The following is an 18,175-nucleotide window of genomic DNA, read 5'->3' as shown; positions in this document are numbered from 1 at the left end:
AGAAAACAATTTGCAAAATGTTTTAACTTAATTCCAAATTAATAGTATCAGTTTACATTTTAAAAAATTGTTAAATTGCTATGTCATAATCCTGGTTAACAGTGTACTTTATAATAATGAAAAATTTACTTTAACAGTCTAATCTTCACAATTCAGCATATAAGAATAAGGAATCATGTGTAGGAAACAAGAAAATTTTTCCACAAACAGAAGTTTAATTACAAAAGCGTATCCAAAATACAGCATCATGGGTATTCATGAGTAACATATATTCACAACAGAATAACTTTTTCAACTAACAATGTCAAACTGAATATTGACACCTACATTTATTTCTAAGTTCAAAAGAAATTATAGACTCAAATCTTTTAGAATTTGCTGTGGGGAGAAGAGAAAGGCAAGGATTAAGTGCAGATGAAGTCACATTCTGCATTCTATAAAAAAAATACTCAATAGTATAAAAATACATAGAGACAGCTTGCTTACAGGCCAGCATTCCTCGTGCAAGGAACCTATTACTAGAAAGCACCAACACTTTGTATATGTTGAATTTTAGATCAACAAGTGCAACAACTCCCTACCACTTTCTGCATATAACTTTATGGTAACAAAACCATAGGAAATTATCATACTGAAACAGGAACAGCAGGCAAGCAACAGGGCAATCTTTATCAAGTGTCAACATCTTTATGATGCTTGGCACAACAACACGCCAAACGTAATGGAAGCCAAAACAACCACTTTCAGTTTTATGTTCTTATCTACCCAGCCAGTTTTCAGTTGCTCTTAACTAAACAAAGCAGCTCATGCCCAGTGCCATCATGAGACACATGCAGGGCAACCAGGGGATTGGGCCCAGCCAGCATGGGTTTGTGAAAGGCAGATCCTGCTCAACTAACCAGATCTCTTTCTATGACAGGGTGACCTACTTAGTGGATGAGGGAAGGGCTGTTGAAGTTGTCTATCTAGACTTTAGTAAAGCTTTTCACATTATTTCCCACAGCATTCTGGAGAAACCAACTGCTCATGGCTTGGATGGGTGCATTGTTCACTGGGTTAAAAAGGAGCTGGATAGATGGGCCCAGAGAGAGGTTACCTCCAGCTGGCAGCAGGTCACAAGGTGGTGTTCCTCACAATTCAGTACCGGGCGTGATCTGGATGCGGGGATCAAGTGCACCTTCAGACAGTTCACAGGTGACACCAAGTTGGGCAGAAATGTTGATTTGCTGGAGGGCAAGAAGGCTCTGCAGAGGGATCTGGACGGGCTGGAGAGATGGGCCAAGGCATATGGTATGAGGCAAAGTGCCATTAGGTCACAACAACCCCATGCACTGCCACAGGCTGGGAGGGGTGGTTGGAAAGCTGCCCAGATTAAAAAGGTCTCTTCCAACCGAAGATTCTGTAAACCAGGGAACTACTCTATCAACAAAATGCCTGGATCACCAACAATGTATCACCATATATCCTGACTAAATGGCGCTTAGAAATAGGTGGTTAATGTGCTGCCAGCTGTACTGGTGTTATGTATACCTGACGTGATCTCCTGACTGATGTAATCTTTTGACAATGCAAAGACAGAGGAGCAAGGCTGGGTACATCAACCACTTGCAGTAAATCTGTAAATATCAACTGGAAATTAAAATACCATCTCTAATTCATCAGCTACATTTGGAAGAACCCCATGCTCCCTACGCCACAGACCAGCTGCTGAAACTCCATTAAGTCAGTGGTGCTAAGACAGCTAAAAATCTGTGACTGTAATTCTACAAATTATCTTGGATACAGCTCATAATTAAAACCACTTATGAAAGTCAGTTGTTTGAATAACTGTACTTACACAGAACATGTGCATTATTCTTTTATTTAAAAATATGAATAGAGCTTATTTCCAAAATGTGCAGGATGTAGCACACGAAGTAGGTTTAGGATACCTCAGTGTGTATATTTAGACTTCTCCTGATATATTCTTTAGAAAATTAGTACAGATGATGACGATTCCTAGCACTCAATGCAAACCAAAGCTTTCATTCTAACCCATCATCCTTCCTCTCCTTAATTCCCATAGTAGACTACTTCTGCAAGATTTACAGATATTGTGAAGCATCAAATACTTTCCTATCATGTCTTTTAATAAATGACCATCAACAGAAGCTTAATTCAGATGAATTGCCCAAAAAAGAACAAACATGAACACACATTAAAAAAAAAACAAAACACAAAAAGAAAAAAAAAAAAAAAAAAAAAAAAACCAAAACCAAACCAAAACAAAACAACAAAAAAAAATGGAGAGAAAATGTGCCCAGACCATCAAACAAGTTTAAACTGCAGCCTGAGGACATTGGTTGTGAGCAGAAGATGACAGTTCAACTCATCTGCTTTTTCTAAAAGCCATATTTAAAACTCAGAGTGATCCAGACCAGTGGGAGAAAAAAAAAGTCATGAAACAAAGTATTCGATCTGCATTTAATTTAAGCAGGCAGCACTGTTTCACTTGAAACAGTAATTCTTCTCTTGAATTCTCTTTTTTCTAGGTTATACTCGATGCCTCAGCAAAAAATAAATGCATTTATAATACACTGGTTAAGCAAAAAAGCAACAAAAAAGTGACATTTCTAATTATTTAAACTTGAAAATAACTGTTTTATTGATAGTCTCACTAAACCCGTCTTAGTACCAAAATCATCCTGAATTAGAAATGAATTACCAACAGCAAATTATTTGTGTATCAATTTTAACCATTTTGGCTTGCATACAGTAACTTCACTGTTACCAACACAAAGTAAATATTCTCCACATACAGATTTGCAATCCATAAGTTAACAATGGCTATTTAAACAGCTATTTCAATTATCAGTTATATCTGCCTTCATTAGATACATGATCTTCAGAGGTGTCATGGTTTGAGATTGCCCCCCCCCTCGAGAAGAGGGGGGCTCAGAGGTGATTGGGTGGCAGGGCAGTGTTCCCTGAAGAGCCAATCACCACTCGTGCTGTTCGCTTCTGCTCAAAATCATATATACACAGCCCACCGGAAGCTGTTGGCAAGAGTTCTGCTGTTGGTGTCTGCTGCATGTAGGTGTGGAAGGCCAGGGGGTGGCTGGGCTCCTTCTTCCCCCTCCGAGGGGGAGAGGGGAGCCCTGCGGCCCCCCCAGCTCTGCCTAGCCCAGAGCAGAGTTAGAGGCAGCATTTTGAGTGTGTGCAGTGAGGGAAGAGACTCACAGCACCTGAACCTGACCTGAGGTAAGAGGAGAGAGGCAGGCTTTTGTAGCCAAGCCTTCTCCCCCCTCCTTTTCTACAGCTAAGCTGTGAAGGGGGGCTTTTCCTTTCCCTCCGCTGGAAAGTGGAGGAGAGGCTCAGCATTGAAGCTGAGCCAAGTGGACGAGCTGTGGAGGTAGGCCCGGCGCTCGGGAGAAAGAGTCCCAAGCGAAATTGGAGATGGACCCCCAGAGAGAGAGAGAAAGGGGCCTGGAGGATGTCTCTGCCACGCAGGACAACCGAAAACCCGAGGAGAAATCCACATGCCAGGATGTGGACACTTGATAAGCAGAACTACACTGCAGCAGCCTATGAACCAAAGTATGAGAGAGAGAGAGAGATCACACAGCGGCAGGAGAGCAAGGACTCAGAGCTATCTTCCTGGACTTCATGAGGAGGAGAGACTACAACAAAACAACTGGAACTTGGTGAGGGGGGAGCGTTCAGGCCCAGAACACTCCCACAGAGGGACTGGTTACTTTCCAGCCTTGAAAAGGCTCTTTCCTGGACTAAACTTAAAGGAGGGGCTTGAAAGGACTGATTGGTAGAGATGTAATACATATAGTTGTCTTTAGTTTGTATAGTATTTATTTGTGTAAATAAATGTATATATATTTCCCCCTTCCCCTATAGAAGCCTCTGGCCTGAAAGTTTCTCTTCGGTGTTGGCATAAATTGTGGGAGGGGGTGGAGAAGCCTGAAAATTGGATTTTTAGATTTCTAACGTGGCTCAAACTGCCACAAGAGGGAAGACAAGTATTTGAAAGACAGATTAGACAATTCCAGGTGTGTGTATAATGACACTGCAAATAAAATAAAAAGCTTATCTTTTCCAGAGCATTCTTACAAATCAAAGCCACTTATATAAACACACTAAGATGGATACAAATTGCAAGCATATATAATTCAATATGATATTAAAAATGATCCCTTTATTACTTGACCAATTCTACTGTGAAAAGAATTGCCAGCAACTGCTCACTGTACTTTTATATTTTATCATTAAAATGTAATCAATCTTTTGTCATGTCAAATACAACTGAATGAGCAAATGATCTTAAACAACTGCTACATAACTTGCAACAATAAATTTAAGAGAAGTAGTCATAAAGGACAATCTCTAGGTTCCCTAACAGCATATTAAGGGGAACAAGGCTTTGCTTCAAGGTCTCAGTTTGAAAGAGACAGCCAAGTGAAAACCTGCTGCCTTCACTCACAGTTGCAGAAATGAAATCAGACACCTCCTTTGGAGGGACTGGTAAACATGGACCAGTTTCCAAATACTTTCTTTGGACAACATCTAAATGCATTTTTCACTTGATCACATTCACTGCATAATCAGCAGACCTTTGACAATTTTAAATATTAGAGTAATAATGGAGTCATAACCATGCTTTTAGCCAGTTCTATCATAAGAAACATTATGCAGACTTGAACTCTTACGGCAAGATAATTATACAACCATAAAGGCAAAACAAGATCTGCCCTATGTAGTGTGTTAGTCCAATGTATGTAGCAATTTCCAAATCACATTTCTTTGAGGATAAGGATGAAGGGTTGTAAAAGTTACTTCTTATGGACACACTGAAAGCCCCAAAGCAGAACTGTGGAAAGGGCACTGTATAAATACATGGCAATAAGCAGTTTTCTGAAACATCTTACAGTCTAAATAAATCAAACATGTTAAAAGTATAAGGGAAAAAAACCACAGCACAAGGAGATGAACTTATTCATGGTTGCACAGCAAACAAGGTGCATTTGTTTCTTCCTCTGCCATACTCTTTGGGTCCATCCTGCCTTTAAATATTACGCACTACCTAAAGTAAAATAAACTACAGATTTTAAATTAAATACCTGATGGCCTTTGCTAGAGTGAGGGAGAAGTTTAAAACAATACATCCCTGACTTCTCCTACCTTCCTGACCAATACATGTAAAATAAATGAGTAGTTAAGCATTCTAGGCAGGTGGCTTCAATGACTCATTCTGTTCAAAATTATGATCTTCACACATGATCTGATCATTCTTGATTGCATACTATACATTCAGCAAAACAGTTCCTCTGTATCAAACCTGGTAGTGCATTCTACTCCTACAAAAGATAGAAACCTACAACAATCATTTTTATGAAAATTGAAATAGCAGTCTCTTTAGTAATCTTTTCATCAAACACATTCCAGTCCAATAGTGAAAGTTCACTGGCTAGGTCATTGAAATATGGCCCAGTTTAACAGTCACAGTACCTGAAATATAATCTCAACATTTTAGTGCATAAAAACACTAGTAAATGTTTCACATTTACTAGGGAAAGCAAACCCTTAAAAAATTACTAGCTACAGCAGTGAAAATATTCAACACATTCTGGAGTAAGATACTAGTTCTTCCATGAAAGGCAGAACTAAGAGAGCCCTGTGTTGTGTGTATTTACAAGTTTAATGAGTCAGCAGTGTGCCCTGGCAGCCAGGAGGGCAAACTGTGTCCTGGGGGGCATCAGGCAAAGCATCATCAGCCAGTCGAGGGAGGGGATTGTCCCGCTCTGCTCTGCACTGGGGCAGCCTCACCTTGAATACTGTGTGCAGCTTTGGGCACCACAATATAAGAAAGATATTGAGCTCTTAGAGAGTGTCCAAAAGAGGGCCATGAGGATGGTCAAGGGTCTGGAGTGGAAGCCCAATGAGGAGCAGCTGCAGTCACTTGGTCTGTTCAGTGTGGAGAAGACTTAGGGGAGACCCCATCAGGGTCTTCAACATCCTCACGAGGGGCAGCAGATGGGCAGGTACCGATCTCTTCACTCTCACAAGCAGTGACAGGACTTGAGGTAATGGCATGAAGCTGAGTTAGGGGAGGTTTAGTTTAGATATGAGGAAACTCAGTATATTCTGTGATTCTACGTATTTAACTCTTATCCTCATTCTCACTTGTACTGTTGTTTCCATCAGCAACTTCAAAGCAAAGATAACACATTTGTGCCTAGCATGACACTGTTCTTTGGTTCTCACTGGCCTGCTATCTCACACACAAAAAACTTTTAAGACATGATCATGTTCCTCCCTATGGGCACTAATTTGTCTTCTCCGGGCAATTACCAGGTTTTAAGAAACTATACGGAAATTTACTACCTTCAAGACACCAACTCTATTCCTTTCAAACATGATTTATAGTTGTCAGGGATACACAGATGGTCAATTAAACTGTACACCTGGCTAAGTTTTAATTCTGTAGCAGAAAGAGTTAAAAAAAACATAGGCTGCTGCATTAAGCGCATCATTTCCCCAAATGATTTCTCAGCTATGTAACATTTTCAACACAGGAATTCTAATGGCTATTTTTACAGGAGGCTTTTTGTGTTTGTTTTTTTTTTTAACAGAATATCATGAGTCAAATGTTTAAATACTTAACAGATACTGGACAGTGGAAAAACCAGCCAGATATTCTTTTTTTTCAGTTGTTTTTTAAAAACATTTTCTTCCTTTGACATCAGCAACTATCCTGTCTTCAATGTTACTTTTTCAAGCCTTGTTTTAACCAGAAGTTCACCTGTGTGATTAAATTTAGGTAACATTTTTTCCTGATTTAAGAACATCACAAAAAATAATATTTAGGGATTACCATCACTTCAAGTACTGATATTGCAGAAGTCTTCATATATCTTAACATATCCTGTCTAATAGCAAACAAAACCAAAGTCTTTCTGGACCAGCCACCAACTAGGCAGAAATCTGGTCCTGACTATGTTCACAAGCACTCAAACCAGAAAAGTCAAATTAGGCATTTTTCCTGCATTTAGACAAGATCATCTCTACTACTTTGCCCAGGCAAACCAGAAAATTCTTCCTTATTGGAAAATACATTTACTTTCATATATGAGAAGATTAACAGCTTGTTGTTCAGTCAAGCAGTAAAGGATTCATGTAGTGCTCAACATGAATCAGGAACCTGAGGTTATCCTTCAGCAGTGTCTTCTCATTTGCCTCTTTACCAAACATCACCTTGCCAGCTGAAAAGACAGGTACTCAGGAGAAACATTATACTATCATGGCTAGGCTTCGCGAACGAAGATTTGGGAAGGGCTCTACCCACGTTTGTTACAAGCACGTTGGTGGCTAAAAAGGCCAATACGAGATAGACGTGTCCGGTTGCAAAAGGCACAGCAGAAAGACTCCTTAGATGGTATATTCTGCAAGGCTCAATTCTTTCTGCGTTGTCTTTTCTCCTCAAGGGTGATCCTGCGAGTTTTCTCAAAAGCATCAACAGCGTTATAGATGGTGTGTCTCCAGGCCTCCCAATTGGAGGCCAGAGTAGACCAGTTATGGTGGTCAATGTGGCCAAGGCTGAGATGTTGTTTCAGGGAGTCCTTGTATCTCTTTTCTTCGGGATTACACTATAGCGTAAACCCCAGCAATTTTTAAAGGATAAAAGTCTCTAGCTTTCGGCACCTATTTCACAGGACAGAATGCCTGGCTAGGTAGAAGATGTCAGATACTTTATCGACGTTCCTACTGTCATTTAGCCTTTTCACCCTTTTCCTCCCTGTCACTTACCATCCCTTCATTACTGCAATTCCTTCTCTTCAAGCATTAGAAAGTGTTGCTCTATTGAATAGAAGGAATCAAAGTTTTGCATATTCCAAACCACAAAGACGAGCTTATTACTTACTCAAATTCTGTGGCATAATATTTGAAGAAGCCTATTAGCAAATCTCCAAGGCTTGATCCATTTTTTGAGATATAAGGAGGAATGGTACATGGAGCTTGATGAACAAGATGCAACTGCATAGTAGGATCAAAACATTCCTGTCAAAAAAAACAATCAGAGTGTGTATATATATACACACACTATATATATACACACACACACACACATAGAGTCTTAAACAAGATGAATATATTTTTCCCAATAAGAAAGCTGCCTATTATTTGCTTGTTAGAAGTTCAAGGACAATTTAGAAGCCAACAACTATTTATCTTCTGCTCCTCTCTTGATACTAGTTACTCTCTCTGAACTCAGGTAGAATCATCTTGCACAGGAGTGTGTGAGACCACCCCTTGACTTCTGTTTAATAAAGAACTTAACAATGGGAGAATCTTTGAACTTCACTGAGCTGGCTGCAGTTAAACCGAGATAAGGTAAGTAAAACTAATGCATCCATTGCCAATTTCGAACACCTATGGTACAGAAACAATCCCAAAGGAAGGTCTGACTTTTCTCCCACAGCATAGAGTTCAAATTGCATAAGAACCCCACCGGTAATAAAATGAATCTGCATCCTCCCACATAATGAGTTCAAAGACTGCAGTCACACTTCCTCTAGCCAAGCTATCTGAATAAATAAAAAAAAAAAACAACAGTGAAGTTATACAAAAAACCTGAATAGACAGAATGCAGGACTTCAGCTGAAGTATGCTTTTCTTCAGAGGGAAGGGGGTGGGTACAATGGGGGTAAGAAAAGGTCAGATTTGCTATGAAAAGAAATCACTACTGCCAGCTTAAAAAGGAATCTATACAAGGCTAAATTAACATAGGTTTAGCTCTGCTCTACTGTTTCAGTGTCCATTGCACCCTTTAGGTTATCATGATAGACTGGAATACATGGAGGAAAACATACCTTCCTGAGAAACATTTTTATAACCTGGTAATACCAGGTTTTAACACTATTTTACAGCAATGTTGTGTATTTTACTGAAAATTAACCCAAGACACACAAGAGCAAGCTTCCTTCAAATAAAGGAACACATTTATGTAAATTTAGAGACCTATTCACTCATTACTGTATCTCCCCTCTCCTCCCATTCATTTGCTATTTTAAAGAGTAGTATCAGGCATGACTCAAACTTTATAGTACTAGAATAGCACTAGAAGCACTGCACACTGTAATGCTATTTCCATGTCCACAGCTGGCAGCTCTTTCTCTGAGAAAAAAAGCACAGTTAGTGATCAAAACCAGTAGGACTGAAAAGTCTGGGACTTCTGTCCTCTTCTGCCAATTCTAGCAAAACTTCCTCGAACCTTGTGCAGTATCTTCAGGGAAAAAAAACATTCTTCTAGCAATGGAAAAATTTCAAGTGTTGATCTCACATGATACAACTTTACATAGAAAACATAGTTAGCAGAGCTCAGAATTTAACAGTTTATAATTCATCAGAAGACACCAAAACAATGGAGACACACAGACATAAAAAGTAGATATGCAGCACACAAAGATGTAGAAAGGGAACAGCTGTTCCTGTGTCATACAGTATATACAGTTTTAACCCTAAAGTTAATCAGAAAGGTACTACAGTGAAAGTTACTCCTTGTCCATTCCCACAGAAAGTTACAGTCACAACAGTTGAATTCAGAACCAGCAGCATACCAGCTCAAGAAGAACATATAAGGGAAGAGGCAAAAGGAAAAAAAAGGGACGATGACCTCCAAACAATACAAAATAGAAATGTAATGAAATTACTGCAACAGATGTCCACTAAGACCAGTAAGTAAATGTTGGAGGCAGCAGACATCTTTGAAAACGAGAACAAGATTAATTTTTTTAAGCTTTGAATATTTAAATACCCAAGAACTTCTCAACTGCAGGAAAATTCTGCCAGCACAGTAAGGCTGGTATCCTGAGCAGCTAAAAAGCTGGCAATAAGATTTCAGACAAATCGAAGTTTTCCTCACTCAGAAAGGCATTTGCCTTCAAAAAATACATGTGTATTATTCTATATAAGTGCTCCAGTAAAAAGGCAAGCTACGGTCTACAGCAGCTAATCATTAAAAAACCCAACCACCTACTTCTATAAATAATTCCCATTTCCACTTGGTTTAGTGGTTATATCTCTGTGAAAATTACTCTTAAAAAGGCAACTAAGTATTGCAAAAGAGAAGGCATGACTGAAATTAATTTTCTGGAAGAAAGTAAGGTTTTTTAACACTAACTAAAGCAAAGTATTAATCACATTCTTGTGATACTGTTAGTAAATTTATTTTTTAAACACTGTTGGTTGCTGATCACCACATATAACGGCAAAAAACAGCGTTTCATCTTTCTGAAATACAGAAATTTTTTTATGGAAGAAGTAGGTATTACCATATTAGAAAGTTTTACATGTAAAACCAAATCAGTTATTACTTAAAATTCAGTATATGGAAGATGTAATGAAAACTTCTGTCAAGAAACACCAATATTCAATATATCAATAACCAACAATGTAATTTTTTTAACATAATTTCTTAACAAAGAAATCACTCAGTGTCCAGTGAACAAGAGATCAGACTAGTCACAGGATGCGTAGACTCATTTTTCTGCTTTGCCACAAACAACCCACGAAAATCCACTAGCCTCAACTCATCTCCATTCACCTGTTGTAAAACAGGGATAACAGTATTTGCCTTCCTGTTAGAGGGACTCAGGGAATAACTAGATAAACACAACAAGGTAGATTCTGCACATAAAGGAAGTTGGCTAATAAAATGGATTTACAAAGCATCCTTCAAATTAACTTAGTTTCAAGTAGGCAATCCCTGTAAGTTTTCCCTTTTTAACTTACACTAAAAAGCAAAAGATCCAACTGCTATTAAAATTAGTCCCTAATGCACTTACTGTGTCTTTGCCTCAAGCCACCTTGAGAGACGGAAAGGAAATTCAGGATCTGATGGAGTAAATATAAATGAGCTATCCGTTATTTCCAGATACTTCAGAAAAAGGGACCCCAAAGTCCTTTTCCTGTTTTGCTAGATCTCTAATCTTTACCTTGGTTGGCTGATTTCTCAAGAAACACCAGTATTCAGCAACATGTTTCATATTCAAGCTACATAATGTTTACAAGTACACTCACTCCTCCTTACACATTGGAAAGGAAGACAAGTGTTCATCAAAAAAAAAATTATATTTGAGTCTCTTGATGTATAGTGAGTTTAACTCTGAATGTACAAGATTCTTCAAAAAAGTTTACAGTTGTACAATCAGCATAGTGTCTTGCCATTTTTTATATTCACACACATAAAATACCCTTCACCAGTCTTACAAATGAATATTTAAGTCATGTTTTTACTTTTTAAAAGTGCAACTCAACATGTGAAGCAAATTGTGTCTGTCCAAGGACTGACTTCTACATTGAGCACCATCCCACCTTCTGCTCCACCGTTTTAAGACATGACATGAAGATGAGGCAGCAGATACAAAAATGTGCTCATGCAAAGTCCACAAAATTCACTATCCACGGCACTCATGGAGACTCGCTTCCATCTTGATTTAAGGCAATACACCTGACGCTGCTTGAACACTAGAGGCTCAGGCACAAGTTTCCTTCTGACTGCCAGTGGCAGCAATGTGCACCAGCCATAATGGCCTGAGCCATTACAGGGTCTCTAAAGCTCATCTGTAAAGTCCTGACTTGAAGGCAAGTTCTACATAGACTTCAAAACTGATTGGCACATTTTGTGGGCTACTATGATCTACCTGATCTGGATAGTGAGGGCAGGATGCCCGAGAATACAACCCCACATCTGATATGGTCCAATACCCACTCTAAACGAGAGGTTGTAAAACACGTCAGCTTGCTGGCAGCTGGAGACTCACCCACGACAAAAGAATGCACTAGTGGGCAAACCTGGTGGCTTTCCAGGACTTCTCGCCCCTTCACATTTGCAGTAGGGATATACTGACACACAGAATCCGCCTTTTGTCTCCTCCTCAATGAAAGCATGTCTCTCTTATATGGTACCAACAATGTAAAACAGGGCACAAAAGTATTTTCAGGCTGCAGATTTGATTTTGAAAAACTGTAGGCAGATGTCTGTAGGGGAGATGTAGTACTTGTGTAGCGTTAGTATGGAGACAGAGCTTTGACCAGCTACAACCACAAGAAAAACATGGTTTCTTTTGATACTGACATTTGTCTGTGCTTTGAAATTATTATTGCAAGGTACAAGACCAAATTTGTGTTGCTGCATTTTTCATTTTAAATTTCTTTGAAATATCAGCATTCAGAAATTTCAACTTTCAATTTTTAAACACTTAACTATAATTATACTCCTAATGGAAACAGTAGACCAAAAATATATTTGGAAATTTGGGTTTATAGTAAACAAGTATAAAATATTTTTTAATTTTGTTAGCAATCCTAGAATTCTTCAAAGGTAATCCAATCATTCTCCAAAGGTAAGACAACTAACAAGAACAAAAAATTTAAAAAAAAAATTTACATTGGAACAGGGTAAAAAGCCAATTCTTCCAGCTGTGTTCTCGAAACACAGGTACCTGCAGGTGATTTACCATTTTCACATAACACAAGATAAAACCTTGTACAAATGCTTAATTCATTACAAATTCATTATATTTTTAGTACAAATTTATAGTACAAATTTATAGTACAAATTTATAGTACAAATTCATTATATTTTTCAGGTTTTGGTCTTGTATACTTCTGCTTTAATCATATAAGGCAATCATGTTTGCATAGTACTCTGAAGGCCTTTACACAGTTCAAACACTACAAATATAAATTTATTTCGTAAATGTAAATAATTATAATTTTGCATTATAATTATGGAGGAGTCAAAATTTACCAATTCTTAACACTTTTATTTAAATAACATGCTACACAAAACTTAGAATACTACAAATTCAAAACCCTATCAGATAAAGCTAAGTGTACAAGAAGTGAAAGACAACCTCAAATGCTTTTCAGCCCTCTCAGTGAAGAAATGAGAAGGTATATAGTAACAGAAAAAAACCAGAGGAAAAGATAAAGACTATAAAAATGTAGCACAGGTATACCTAAGCAGATTCACAACACAGAAGTAAAACTGCAGTGTATTATCACTCAATGCTTTCTTCTGCAGCTTGATTACCCTAATTACCCATAACGGCTAACACCACAGTATTTTCTCCCTGATGTACAATGTTACTAAATATTCCCATTTCAGCATTATAGGAAATATATGCAAAAGATAGAATGGCTTTCTGATACTACCTCAGCACAACTGTCAGCAACAAATTACAGAAACATACAGGGACAGGGACATCAAACTATGTGAACTATGAATAAAAAAAAAATTAAAAAGTGACACGAGAGGAAAAGTAAGGAGGAAGAAACCAAGGAACTTCAGTAAATAAGTTATAGCATAGAACTATTCATCAATAGAGCTGAGAAATATTTAGGAGGGTAGATCTTACGTCTAACTCATCTTCCTTAGACTAAATCTCATTAATAACAGTCCTAATTCTGGAGGGATCAAAGCATACTGATTCACAGAATTCACTGGAAGTGAACGGAGTATGATCTGGATACAACAGCAAAGTCCCAAAAAGGTGTTTTCTTGTTGGACTAAAGCCAAATTTTGTGATGTCACAAAAGTTTGCGTAGTAGATATTTATCACTCACTCTGCACACAGAAATATCAGGTAAATCAACAGCTGTGGGAGGGTATGGAATTCTGAAACACCAGAGTTGGATGAAAACTTAACACATTAAAAATAGGAACCAGAAAGTTACAACTGACACAAGGATATTTTCAGGCCAGCATAAAGGGAATTAGGTCAGCGGTTTTCATTAGCACTTGTTTCTAACTGTGTGTGAAATCTTCTCATACATAACAGAATTTTCACTACAGAAATTATCAAAAGCAGCAAATAACCTCTTTCACACTTACGTTTAGCAGATCAATGACCAGATTTACAGACTTAATCCGTAAGAGACAGTTAAGAAATTACATATTTATATAAGCAGGGTCATACACATATATTATGTAGTAAAACCATAAGAAACACTTACAGGGTAATTTTTCTGGAGGGATGGAAGGATGGGTTCAGGTAGGGCTATAAAAAAGAGAAGTTTAAAGTTGCTGTGATTCATGTAATTCACAGGAAGCATTATCATATCAAGTATACTGCAGGGTTGAGTTGAAATTTTGTCTTAAAAACATCTATCAAGAACTTCACTTTCATGTCTTTTTTAAAGTAAAAGTTTATTCAGCAAACATTTCTATTACTATATAGTACTATAAGAAGTTTATTCAGCTAAGGGAAGCTGTTATCAAGATACTACTATACATAAAAGGCATGAAAAATTCTACAGCAGCTGGGTACAACTTCATTTCTCAAATTTATATTAATTCATGGCTATAAAAAAATCACCTAGATTCCCTAAAGAAAAAAATAGAGTCACTCTTTTTATTTCCCTGCGTCTAATACAATATGATCCCATCACAGCATAAGTCTACAGATACTGCAAAAGCACACATTTTTCAGCTGCAAAGTATCATATACTGAACCTCCAAAAGTAACTTAAAGAAAAAATACCCAACACACTTACTAGGCATTGCTACAAAATCCCTACAAAATACACAAACACAGTCTAATATTGTTAGCTGATCTACTAAATGGCAAACATGTTATAACGATCATGTAGTCAGTCATTAATGATACAAACACAAAATGAATTAAACATTTGCCATTTTTTATGAAAATCATGGATTGGGAGAGTATCTCCTGCACAACATAAAAAAGAAGGAAAAAACTTATCATCCAGATTAGATGATAGACCAAAATCCAAAAGTACTGACATGCCACTCAAGCCTTAGAGCAGCTACAAAATTGCTAGAGCACTCCTCAGACTAAAGCTTTAACATCATCTCTTCAGCATATTTTTTTAAACAACTGGTCTACATCATTCACTAGGGAGAATAATACCTAAATTCAGTACACAGGACTTGGGACTTAGTTCACCCTTTTAACAGGCTCTCACAGGGGAAGAGATGTTACAGAATCCTTTTTCCATAGGGACTAAGAATCAGAACAGCAGAATTCTCAGAATATGCTTTGAGTGTCTTCAAAGAGCATAATATACCTACCAGGTCTGCTAAGACAATGATCACTGCTTCTTTAATAATATTTTTATTTTATTTGCGGGTGTTTAGAAATACGCAAGAGCTCATAGTTCTGCAATATTTTGGATAATTTCCAGTCCTTGGCCCCACTAAAACAAAAGGCAACAAAATCTAAGCAATACAAACCATCAAGATACTGTATCTGGGCCTGCATGCTTTACTAAGAGGATGGACTTTTCCTCTAAAGTTACCACTTATCACTAACATTTGCCATATGAGTTCTGTTTTCTTACTGTACAAGTTAGTTAGACCTGTTATCTGGAAGAAAGTTCATAAACAAGATACTGATGTATCTATAAGATAAATTGAAGCCACACTAAACTTCTGTATGAAGACATCCACAGGAGTATAAGACTACGGAAATGAAATAAGTAATACAGGAAAGAAATCTGCCTAGTGAAGACAGGGTCACTATTTATTGCAAAAGAAAGCCTTTGGTTTCTTCCCTCTCCAGTAACATGAACAAAAACACTATTAGAAGTTCTAGGATACAGGCTACTTCCAGGAGAATTACATGCATGTGGCAGGAAAAAAAACCACCTTTAAAATCTTCATGAATAAAACATCAGAACCTAAACAGATGGTGCTAGTTACATTTACAGACCCACATCTCAGGTGGGGGTTTTTTTGCAGAAAAGGCTGGTGAATTACAGGTAAAAGGCTCCTCTTCGGTTTGTAGACTTCTGATCCTCCCCAGACAGCTGACGGATCACAGTTTTGCATGAAAAGGATTATCTGAACCTTTTTTCCCCTTCCCTAGAGAGCTATGCCAGCTGCCACACATGATTATAGCTACTGTCCTCATGCATTTTTGTTAACCAGTGCTTATAGTTACACAGTGTCCTGCAGATACATTTATTTAAATTTTTTAAACCTTTTTAAAGCTGGTAGCTCTGCTTCCAGAGAAGAGGTCAACTTGTTAAAGACAAATGCAGCACTAAGGAAATAGAGTAAATGCACTTCAAATCTTTCAAAATTACTTACTTTCAAAATTCTTACCTTCAAATCTTTCTGTGTGGAAGATGATTACTGTGTTTGATTTTATTAAACAGGAAAACTACACAGATATGAACTTTAAAGAGGCAGTTTCAACATGGAAAAAAATACTTACTCTGTAAATAGTGCAAAACCATCAGCACAAGACTGTAGCTGCTTAAAGTACCACGACTGGCATCATTTATCTCATGAAAACTTGCCCACTTCTTAATAACCAGTACTAACGGACGAACTCGATTCTCAACTGCAAATAAAATAAGTATATCTCAAAAAAAGTATATTTAACTATACAGCAATTATTCAACATTTGTTCCTACTTAACATATTTTTTGTATTCTAAGGTTACTTTTTGGAAGCATTTTATAGAATTTACTTAGTTATTCTACAACTACTATCCATCCTATAAAAATCAGGACCAAATATTTGCATTTGAAAAGAGTCTTTTGAGTAATAAGATCATTATAAATGGGTATGTCAGGAAACTTGCAGGTAAGACAAAACTGGGTACATCAGTCAATACAGTAGTGTCACATTTGACTTCAAAGCTCTCTCCAGTTCCTTATACTAATTTTTCCTGAATTAACTTGCTGCCAGGACAGATCCTGAGTTATTTTTTCATTGAGGGCAGGGAAAAGAATTCTCCTTGTTGGAGGACACAGACCTCATTCTTAAGTTTACCTCAGGATCCATAAGGCAGTAACCTATGCATACAAACGTAAATTTTAATTTTGCCTTGTCCTCAATAGCTTTTTATGTAGATGAGATGTTAGATAAAATACCTCTTTAAATCAAGACATATGCATTTCACAAGGAATGACATAAATACAGTCATATTCTAGGTATGATCCTCTGAATTTCTGGGGAATATTAATATCTTCTAATTAAGGTAGTATATCTGTTGTAGGGAGGTGTCACTCACCACAAAATTCTAGGGACCCAGCAATATACTTAATTTATTATTTGCAGATACGTGGAAGGAGATCATCAACTCAGTCAAGTGCCTTACAATGGCCTTGAATACTTGTATGTTCTGGAGTATCTTTTATAACCCGACATCGTTATGCAAGGTTTTGTACTCTGCACATCAGGACTGGAGGACAAAAGACATCCAACAACTGCACCAGTTGGCTCAGCACCTGTGCCCATGTAAATGCCACTCTTCTTCTCAGAATCAACATCCTAGATCTGGAAGACCTCTTGGAAACAACAAAACTCCTTAGCACCAGTCACCTTATTCCCAACATTGTGCACCCGTGGTTGAAATAAAAAAATGTAACTATTAGCACACTAACTGTGAGATGCAAAGAATTACTTTACAAACACCATATGAACATGCATTAACTGAAATAGGATTTTTCCATGAGAGAAAAATGCAAGTAAGCTCCAATTCCAAACATGATTCTTTAGTGTGTGTGTCATAGAAGAGATTTCTTTTCAGCTGACCTCATTCTGAGATATGGTTTTCTGTCTGCTAATGCCTGTAATTAGTATATAACAAAGTCAGTATGCAACATGGCCAGTAAACTTTCTCTGATACTCTGATACAAGGTACCCCCTCAAGAAAATGCTCAGTAATGTCATTTGCTCAAAGTTAAAAAGTCTAGCTTCCACTAATTGAAAAATACCTAGCAACAATTGCTGACTTAATTGCAGACACATCTCCTTTGGCAAACCACTGGTAACACAACAGCACAGACTTCAGTTTCTAGCTCTGCCTAACCTACCTACATTTTCTGGGGACATTCTGCTTCATTCATCTCGCGTCATCATCTCTGATGTTGTCTACAGCACCCATGCACCAACAGAGAGAGGCTAACTTCAAAAAACGACAGAAAAACACCCACAGAAATATTTCAGAGTTTTGGCTTTTTCATTACGTTGATTAACTGTCCCCTTTTTGCCTGAGCATCTACTTCATTCTAATGCAACAGAGAGACCAATACACCTTCCACTTTAGAGGTAATTTGATCTTTTTTTTCTCCCATGCAGGGTAACACCCTTCAACCACATACTTAAGTGACCAGGATAACATTTCTAACACTATCCACCCTTGCTGAT

The 18,175-nt window shown here is 37.6% G+C and overlaps 1 protein-coding gene across 3 annotated transcripts in view; it reads right to left on the bottom strand.

Moving 5' to 3' along the window:
* The window catches only part of TENT2 (terminal nucleotidyltransferase 2), a 46,046-nt gene that overhangs the window by 11,367 nt on the left and 16,504 nt on the right, over positions 1–18,175 (bottom strand). For all 3 annotated transcript variants that reach the window (XM_027671469.1, XM_027671468.1, XM_027671470.1), the window contains exons 10-12: positions 16,233–16,361; positions 14,008–14,051; positions 7,910–8,046 (exon numbers count right to left, since the gene is read on the bottom strand). In XM_027671469.1, coding sequence (XP_027527270.1) covers positions 7,910–8,046; positions 14,008–14,051; positions 16,233–16,361 — 310 coding nt within the window. The remainder of the gene's footprint in view (positions 1–7,909; positions 8,047–14,007; positions 14,052–16,232; positions 16,362–18,175) is intronic.

The sequence above is a fragment of the Neopelma chrysocephalum genome, unplaced genomic scaffold (genome assembly GCF_003984885.1).
Source record: "Neopelma chrysocephalum unplaced genomic scaffold, ASM398488v2 Primary Assembly neopelma1_97102, whole genome shotgun sequence".
In the NCBI taxonomy this organism is placed as follows: domain Eukaryota; kingdom Metazoa; phylum Chordata; class Aves; order Passeriformes; family Pipridae; genus Neopelma; species Neopelma chrysocephalum.
This window is presented reverse-complemented; position numbering and strand designations above follow the sequence as displayed.